This window comes from Solanum stenotomum, chromosome 3 (genome assembly GCF_019186545.1).
Source record: "Solanum stenotomum isolate F172 chromosome 3, ASM1918654v1, whole genome shotgun sequence".
Classification (NCBI taxonomy): Eukaryota; Viridiplantae; Streptophyta; class Magnoliopsida; order Solanales; family Solanaceae; genus Solanum; species Solanum stenotomum.
This window is the reverse complement of record NC_064284.1, coordinates 13,504,050-13,514,575: the sequence shown is the minus strand read 5'-3', so window position 1 is coordinate 13,514,575 and position 10,526 is coordinate 13,504,050. Positions and strand designations below refer to the sequence as shown.

Genomic DNA, 10,526 nt, shown 5'->3' with positions numbered 1-10,526 from the left:
CAATATTGAGTCGATCAAATGCGTGTACACGTACACTTAGGTGTGTCTGCTTTTGAATTTGTGTATGTTTTTAAAAACAAAATATTTTCAGGATTTTTTAAATTCTAAACCTTCCCCTTCTTCTTCATCATTTCTCAATTATTTTTCTTCATTTCTTTCACCTTTATTGCATATATTTTTCAACCTCACTAACATTCTTCTTCATTTTATTCTTTTATTGGCTAATTTGATTTGTTTTTCATTTTAATTAACTTTTTGTCATGTCGGAATTCTTTTTCATGTACCATCACATATTACTTGAGTGATAGTTTAGATGTGTTTCTCACACTTAGTAGGCGTTTGGCCATGCGATACCATATCACGATATGGTATCGTGAGATGGAATCAGCGTTTGGACATGCAATTTTACGCTGATTCCATCTCATGATTCCATATCATGAGAGGTGATACCATATTCTCCAAAAATCATGATATAGAATTATATGGTGATGCCATATCATGATTTGGGATCTTTTAATACAATAATTAATCCATGAGTTTATATTTTATTAAAACAACTCCACATTTATATCTACTAACCATTTGTTTCATATGTAAATAAAATTTATAATCATATCATTACTTTTTAAAATTTATTATTCTCACCGACATAAAGTTTATTATTCTCACCAACATATAGTCATTTAATTCACACCTCACGATTGTGAAACTTTTCAACATTCACTTGAAACAATTAACCGGCATGTTAAAATAGTTGCCGAGGCAATTAGCAAGATGGCACCAACATTTATACAACCAAAAAATATGACTGGTGTACATTCCAAAATTCGGCATAATACTCGATTTTGGCCTTGGTTTAAAGTAAAATTTCAATCATATTAATAAATTTATTTTATGGCCTTAATAAGTGCACATTTATATTTTATGTGTAAGTTATTAGTATTTAGTTACATATTTCCTATCAACTTTGTTTAAAGAGACAAACATTATTTTTATGAAGTGCATTCTATAATGCTTCCAATTTATTTTATGTTAACTAAACTAATATTGATGTATTTTTTTATTTGGTAGGATTTTGTTGGTGCGATTGATGGAACATATATAGAAGGGGAGGTTCCTAAAGCCGTGCAACAAGCATATCGTAATCGCAAAGGAGGTTCCTAAAGCGGTGCAACACTACAATTTATGTTCAATTTTTTTTTATTAAATTAAAGTTAGATGAAACAATTACTTAAGTGGAGAACAAATAACTTTATAATAATTTATTAAGCGATTTTATAATTTTTGTGTAGTTGATAAGATTGAATAAACAATTGGGGCTATTTTAATAGTTTTACAACTTATGGGATTTATGTTTATGAGAAAATATACAACACAAAAATTTCATATCGCATGTCCAAACAACCCTTCAATTTCATCTCATGATTTCATATCATGATACCATATCGAATGGCCAAACGGGCCCTTAGTGACAGAGCCAAAATTTTCAGTAAGGAGATTTAAAATCTAAAAAAATAGATACATGAAATAACCAAAGGGGGTTCGACATCTACTATATATACCTAAAAAAATATTTTAACCATGTATAAATCATATAATTTTCCGCCAAAGGATGGCTCCGCCACTGCTCACACTCTTAATTGTTTAGATGTGAAACACATAGATATATTTTTGAAACGTCACTTTTTTTTTATAGATCAAGCTGCATGCTAATTAATTGTATGACAGTGAGACTTGTACCCAAGATTCTTACGAGAAAAAAACCAAGAAACTTCCTTTCATTTAATATAATAATAAGAAGAGTAAACAGTCTTTAGAATTAGTAAGATAAGTTAATGATGAAAGAAAAACATATATACCAAGATGGAAGTCAAGTCTTCGTTTACAAATTAAATGATAGTACTATGAAAAAAAGATCATCCATATATTAGTCTTCAAGAATTAAGATATATACACTTATATGGTGATAGACTTTGAATTTTATCATGTCATCCACAACTAGTCATCAAACACATAATAAATATTTTGTTTGTCACACTTAGGTTAAAACTAATTGATAGCGTTGTGGATAGAGACGATACGTTCATAGAAATATTTGTAGTGAGACAAGAGGGGACCCCATGTTAAGAACAATATATAGCTTGTTATTAATTAGTAGATTTGATCAATATAGAAGACCAACAAAAATGAGGAAGAAATTAAATTAGTATGATAGCTAGCTAGAACGATAGTGATTAATAGCAAGAAAAATATGGAACAAACTAGATTTTCCACATCTTATTCATTAACTTACCATATGGAATATATATGCAGATAAGGATAGTTGAGACAATTTCTGGATCTTGACACTTGGAGAGGTGTCGATTATTAGGCTACAGAACATATCATGTGCAAGTTTGTTTGTTTTAGTTAATCAAATGACAATACAGATATACATTCGGGTGAGTTTAGGCAGAGTTGGATATTGTGGATTTACGATACTATTAAATTTGATGACGATTTGGATTATTGGGTTCAAAATTTAGTATTTATACATGATTAGTTTTTGTGAGATTACATCGAATATGATGCTAGCTATTGGTTGGTAATGCATGTATTTCTTCTCACTGGACTGCTTTAGACTATGTTTCCTTGAGTTGAAAGTCTATCGAAAACAACCTATGTACCTCTAAGGTATAGATATAAGGTTTACATACATTCTACACTCTCCAAGCCTGATCACTCTGTGTGTTTGTTATTGTTGTTGTATTTCTTCCTTTGTGCTTGCTCTTTTCTCAGCCAATTAATTTGAAGAATCTTTCTTCCTAAAATATTGCAACCATCACTTTTCAATTTTCCTACCCATGAAGATTGCAAACTTGAGTTTTTTTTTTGGCTCTTTTACCATCCAATTTTGGCATTTGCAATAGCTCCTAAAATGTACGTAGTGTAGTAAGATTGAAGCTTTTTTCTCCCCTTTACACCATGTTTTCTTTTCTATTTAATAATAAATATTTGTATTTTTCCTTGCCTAGCATCACAACTCACAAGTAGCAAGTAAATAGGCCTTCTTAAGATTTTGTAACGAAATAAGAGAAATACGTTAGGTTGTAAATTTATTTATTTTTTCAATAAGTATAAAGTGCAAATTAGAAAAGAGCTAGTCATGTATATATAGATTAAAGGTGCAAAATGTCAAGAACTAATGGAGAGTAGTTAAACAAGTTCTACTTGATATTGGCTTTGACGTTTCAATACAAAGTCGTTGCATTGATAACTTGGAGTATAAAAATCTATTATATTGCGAGCCTATGTATCTAATTTTTATCCTATCAGTATATATAACTTAAATATCTCAATATGAGCTGAGTAAGTATATGTTGTAGTATCATTTACTTAATGGTTTTCTAATAATTAGAACTTGTATATACACGGAACAACAAAGTAGCTAGAGCAAAAAAAGAAATCTCACTGAAAATACTGAAAGTGATAAACGTTACAGATACAACCAAGGTAACTGTTGTACATACTACTAGTTAAAAACGAAAAAAATAGAACTCTTCCCACGATGACTTTAATTTGCTCTGTACAACATCATAGTAAATTACTAATAATTCTAGCTAATTATTTACAGAAGGTCGAAAACAATCTCTCATAGAAATGCATATATTTTTGTGGTTTAGCCCTTCCTAAACCTCACATATAGCGAGAACTTAGTGCACTGGACTCCTTTAACGTGCTCGATATATTCAATTAACGTGCTCGATGTAGCCTATTATTCTTGAAGGCACGCTGATCGGATTCTTGCCTCTGCAGCATTCTTTCATGGTTGATCTTCTTAATAAAATCATCAAATCTCTTGTTGGATTCCTCTGTACTAACAGAAACATCCCCTCGTAAACCCCCTCTTCGAAACACCGATAAAGCATCGTTAAATGTCACTGATTTTCTCAAGTCTTTCCATGCTGCAGCTACTGATGGCAACAAGTCCTTTGAACCAATGCTCTGTGCTGATTTCACCTGTGGCTCAATTGGCCATGTCTCACTTTTCTTCAGTACTTGTTTCTTCTTTTTCGTATTGTTATCTCCTCCTGTGATCGTCTTCCATGTTGCGTCCAACGAGCCATCATCATCCTCTTCAATATCTTGATAATTCATCATCGTTTCTTCGTAATCAGTTTTTGTTGCAATTGTCTCACTAACAATTTCACGAGCCTCAGGAAAAGACAATTTCGTTACACAATCAATTTCAATATCTTTCACATCATCACTACAGGAGATCATTTCATCTTCAATTATAGTTTCTTCTGATACAACAGGATCCAAATTATAACGACTAAAAAACGACATAACAGTATCCATTGCAATAACAGAACTAGTTCTTTTCGGGATATTATCGTGTTGTGGCTGAATCTGAATATCATCATTATCACTAATTTTCTCCTTTTCATCTAGAAAAACATTGAGAAATTCCATCGTGGGATGGTGAAATTTCGAAAAAGTCAAAATAAGTATAACAACAGAGTTGATAAAAAGGCAAATATAAAGTGGAGATGACAAGAAACTCTTCGAATAATTCAAGATTTCACTTAAATTAACAAAGAACATGTTAAATAAGTAACGAGGACTAATAGCTTTTTTAAGCATGAAAAAAGTAGAAATAAATCCTGTTGATAAAAGAAGAAGCTCCATGGTTAATACTGTTGTTTTGATCAATTTGCCTCTTTCCTCTGATAATCTATTGGCTATCAAAGTTGCCATGGACAAAATAAAAGATCAATTTTTTGGGGTAATTTGTTATGAAGAATTGCAAAGTGCAAAGAGTTTATGATTAAATGATCTTTACAGGCTAGCTAGGCACTAGAGATAGACAAAGAGATATATATTGAGTGCAACACAACACTAGAGACCCACAGAGCAATATCAAGTAAGGCTAATGGAAGCCTTTTTATAAGTAGACATTGGTGACAATAATGAATGTCCCACTAATCTACTTTTAACTTAATTTCATTAATCATTCATAGGAATATATGCTTTTTCCCTTTTAGAGTTTTAACTTATATATATGCACTGATAATGTAAAAGAATTTAAATTATCAGTATAGGTATAAATGTAACGAGTTACTTATCATGTTTTGTATGTTACCTAAATATGTGTGTATTTAGACATTTAAACTACTGCTTTTAGAATAATTTTAGACATGTAGTATTTGAAGCTAGGTTTATGACTCAAATTCAAGTATTTCTACCTAAATTTTAGGTAAAAGTCTCTGAAATTCAGCAATACAAAACTTCAGATACCACATATCTATAGTTATTTCGAAATGGGTAGACTCGTAAATTTTTATACAGTGCTGATCAATTGAAGAGTCGAACTACATGGGAAAATAGCATCTCCTAAGTCTCGGGCTTACTTTGAAAAAATCACATGTAATTATCTTTAAAATAACCTAATTCTTAATATATAAAAATTAATAAATTAAACTAAAGTGTATTTTAATTAAACTCTTTTTATATTTGTGTGGGTGGAGTCAAGGGGTGAAATGAGGTTTTGCAAAAGTAAAACCAAATCAAACAGGATGATTAGACTTTCAAGTTTACCATTAGATTTTTTGGTAACTACTTTGAATATAGCCCTTGGTCTACACTTTTGTTAATAAAATCCTAATAGGAAGATAATGATGATAAACTTTCAAGTTTATGAAGTTTGACTTTCGAGAAGAAAAATATGATAAGTTAAAGTGAACATGAGAGTAATTTTTATTATCGCTTCTGAGATTTTGTATCATAGAGAGAATCCAAATAGATCAAGATGCTAAGATATATTTAATCGGCAAGAATGATATAAAAAGGCAACTTTATGGAAACTTAATTAGGTGGCTTTAATTTACTATTCATCTATGCTTATTATAATTTGAATTGAATGAAGCATGTTAAACCTAAAAGTAATTAATTGCTAATCTTTCTTTGTTCTTACAACTAAGAGCTGACTAACTAAATCAGTCAACATACCTATCTTATCCTATTATTTTTTTGCTGACGAGCTTTCTCTAGTGTTTCAAGTAATCTTAGCTGAAAATTTGAGTTTTTAAATGAGATGATGATCATATACTTTAACATGATATTAAAGTAGATAAGTATTATAGAATCGAATTTTACTGTCACTCGTTAGCAAAAAGATTTTTAACAGTTTGATTCATAAATAAAAAATCAAGCACACACATGAGATGATCGTGTTGAAATATAATTAAATAACTAAAAAAACTTTCTTTAATGACTTAAATTCTTATTAATGAGATAATTACACACTATAATACAACGAAGACCTGTTAATTATATATTTACAATATTTTTTCACATGCTTGTCCAAGTGTAAAGGTGTAATCACTCCTTAAAAACACTATATTAAAAATTATATTATTCTTCCATGTCGACATACCTGACAATGAAAACATACCAAATACTCATTAAAGTATCTTATTCCTACCCATATAAATGAGTCCTGTATTTAAGTTTACATATTTAATAATAAAATAAAGGACGAAAGAGATTAGTTCACATTTTAATACCTAGCTCCCTCAGCATAGATATCTTCTACTTAAAATATAAAAGTAACAGTTACACACATACAATATACAAAAAAAATATATGCACAAACCCATGACATTTATCAATTGATCTGATATAAATATCCAGTATGAATAAGTTTTTTTATCCAGATGTTACTTGTAGTCGGTAGAGTTACCTGAGCAATTACATGGAACTTTTGTACGTACTAATTCAAATTAAGAGATATAAAACAGATTAAAATAAAAAAGTAATTCCCAAGGAAAAAGCTCCCATAAAAAAAAAAAAAAAAAAAAAACTCACTTTAGTCTTTAGGTAAAACATCAAGAAACTATAGTACTAAAAAGGTGAATATAAAAAGGTCAATATGACCATATTTCTATACCATGACCTGTCATTTCCACACTAAAGTGCAGTTTTTCTTAATTATAAAAAATAACCATTTTGAAGATAAACTTTTACCCTTTTGGCTTGTTTTGATAAACTTTTGGAGTCCGGTTATAATTTAATCCAATGAAGGTCATGCTTGAGTCATGAAAATGAAGCTACACTACGTAATATCTTGTGGAATAAGTAATTAAATGATTAATTAATACTAAGTAAGTTTCTTAGTCAATACCTAACGAAAATTTAACTATTAATTTGTCCATTTGTATTTTCCATCAAAATTTTGTACTACTAATTTGGGATGGTAACCCTTGAACCAATCGTACGTTAAATGAATCTTTGACATTTTCGTTGTTATACTGTTCCCAATGTCAAAGCTTTTCAAAGAAATTTCAAAAAGCACTTCCACAATTATTTCTATCAATTACTAAGATTAGCGTTAGTGTAACTAGAAAAGTTAATGTTATATGCTTAGCAGGTTATTGTTCGAGCTATAGAAACATATTTTTTGTGCATGATAAAATATAATTGCGTATAATAATAATAATAGACTATTATGATCCTCGAATTCTACGCTAAGCAACAACTTAGTGCACCAGACTCTCCTCGTCTTTCTCTTGTATAGTACTCCTATTTAACCACTTTATTGTTCAAGGAAACAAAGTCTTTCGTCAAAAGTATGAAAAATAGTACTTAAATTCAAAATGAAATTATTTTCAAGGAAAAAAAGCCTAGACGAATGGTGATACGCCGAAACTCTCTTACAACTAGTAATGTCAAAGCGAAATGATTGTAAATGATGAATATTTAGTCATTATCATTAGTTTTATCACATAGCTAATTAAATAATTAAGCTGTTACCGAATAAAAATGTATTCACCAAGTGATTTAAAATATATAAAAACACTAGTCAAATATATGAAAGTTAAGAAAATTTAATATATACAGAAAATCTAAATTTGACCTTCCCTATATATAAGAGTATAATTTTTTGGAAGAAAACGTTTGGATGATTGGATCGTAGCTTTGCCATGCAATTCATGAGAATAGATAAAATAGACCGAAATTCTTTAAAGTTGAGCATTTCGAATTTTATTTATATAAAAATATATTATAGTTGTACTTGTAATTCAATGGAAAAGAAATGCAAAGAAATTACTTGGAAATTGGAATTCATGTTGTATATGACAAAGATATTTATCCCTCATTTCTGATATTTTGTCGGGGGGCCACATAATAACTTGCCGCTCTCCCACCTTTCCGTTAAATTAATTAATTAATTAATTAGTTGAAAAAATAATAATAATTAACGGTAAAGGTGTGCAAAAGCCAAGTACTCAAAGGACTAACATGTCTGGCGTTGAGGAACACAAATACCACTATTTTATTTTGGTCTTATTGTTATCACAGCCATATTTTGTTAATTTGAAAATCAAAAGCCAAAAATGAAAAACGGAATTAATGATTATTCTTGTTATATATAAGTTTCCAAATAGTACTCGATGAAATATAGGGTGGATACAAATAACGTAGTGGATGCCATGTTAGTGAATAGTGAGCTAAGCAAGCGATAATGATAAATATGGAATTTCTTTCTAAAATAACATTTTTATCAAACGACTAACAAGGATAAAAATTCTTTGAAAAATCATTTTTTTTCAAATATTCGTTTCCCTCTATTTTTTATTTACACCAAGACTATATATAAAACTCAACATAACATATTAAAGATATTTTACAAATATTCCGTTTGATATTTTGATCTTCTACTTAATTAAATACTTAAGATGTAATATCAATCGGGTTTGTGAACAAATTGAACTAAGAAGATATATTAATGACGCATTATATTTGGCTATGGCTGAAATTATGTCTTGTCAGAAATATATTCTTGGCCCTTTATGTTCGTAATTGAAGTAAATCAACAATTCAATTGATCGATATCTAATCCTAATAAAACATATATATTTCATATACAATTGATAAGACCATACAAGACCATCACATGTGCAATCAAACCAGATCGAAAATTCATAGAAAATAATTATAAAAAATCCTTAAAACCATATAATATATCCAAAATTTATATATGATATGGTCCTTTTAGTTTTTCCCCCATTTAAGTACTAACACATAAAAAAAAGATTTGGTGCATGAACATTTTTATTAAGTGGATGAAAACTTCATCAAATTATGTATAAATATAGTTAACTATAGAGGTGTATAAAATCGAACCAAATCAAACTGCAAATCGAGAAAAAAGATTTGACTAGTGGTTGGTTTGACTTGGTTTGGTATTGGAAAAAAAAACCCGACTATATTTGGATTGGTTTGATTTTAACTAAAAAAAACCAACCCGACATTATATATATAATTTTAAAATTTTATTTTATACATAAATATATTTTCTTTTATATAATTTCTAAATATTTCTTATACTTTATCATAGTTTTTATCTTTTAATATATTATTTCAAGTTTGAAAAAACTTAGAATTCTAAATGATTCAATAAAGATTATAGTTCACAGATGTTGGTAATTATAATAAAGCTTAAATCAAAATCAAATTAATATTAATGCAAAAAGAAAATCAATTCAACACTAAGAATGACAATAATATTGAATATTTGCTCCTTAATTTTACATTGGTTTAGACAATTCAAATATATAATCTAATTTTAATTTCCTTTAATATTTAGTCATGTAACTAATACTTATTAAATTTATTTAAGCATGATTTAGTACTTTTAAATTATGATCATTTTCATTATAACTTGTTAATTTGCAATATTTGTTTTATGCAATTTCATTATTATTATTTTTTTGTTGGATATTTTAGTGTGTCATTACTGATATCATATTTTGTGTTATTTTCTTAAGAAACACCTTAGATAATTGTATTTTGGTAGGACTAAAGAAATATTTGAAGTACAAGTAAATTATATGTTTGTATCAATACTTTATCGGAAAAACCCAAAAAAAATTGAAAAAACCCGAGGTTAAAAAATCTAAGTTTAATTGGTTTGATTTGGTTTATAGATTTAAAAATCCGACACAACTAATTTGGTTTGGTATTAGAAAAATCTGAATCAACCCGGTCATGTACACCCTATAGTAAACGTAGGCTTACATAGATAAATATATTATTAATATGCGACAAGCTGAACCCCACATCAAACTTTTATTTTGGAAGCATTGATAATGGTTCTTTTTTTGCAGTCAATACTTTCTCGGGGCACCAAGTGACCATTTTGCTGTGCTCATTATGGTATGTCAACAGTTTTTGTGTTTTTTGGGACCTACGTGAACCTAAATTAAAAAAGTTTCAAAAGTTGGAGGAAAAAAAACAGTGTTGTTGGATTTGCATCTCAAGTTTAATTTATGTAACATAATTTAAAATGATACAAATTTATATAACGTGTAAATAATATAAGATTAATATGATTATGATCTTAAATATGTCATAATTACTTCACTATATGTGACGATTGACAAATGAGTCACTCATAAACATATTGCAAATTACATCTCGACTAACTTTATTCTTTATTAATCCGATTTATTCAGATTCATAGATATGTAAGTCCTATCAAA

The 10,526-nt window shown here is 28.8% G+C and overlaps 1 protein-coding gene across 1 annotated transcript; it reads right to left on the bottom strand.

The window, feature by feature from the left end:
- Positions 1-3,727: 3,727 nt before the first annotated feature.
- On the bottom strand, positions 3,728-4,895 carry LOC125859370 (uncharacterized). The gene has a single exon (XM_049539104.1). It carries the CDS (start codon positions 4,738-4,740, stop codon positions 3,733-3,735), a length of 1,008 nt encoding a protein of 335 aa, XP_049395061.1. The 5' UTR covers positions 4,741-4,895; the 3' UTR covers positions 3,728-3,732.
- Positions 4,896-10,526: the final 5,631 nt, after the last annotated feature.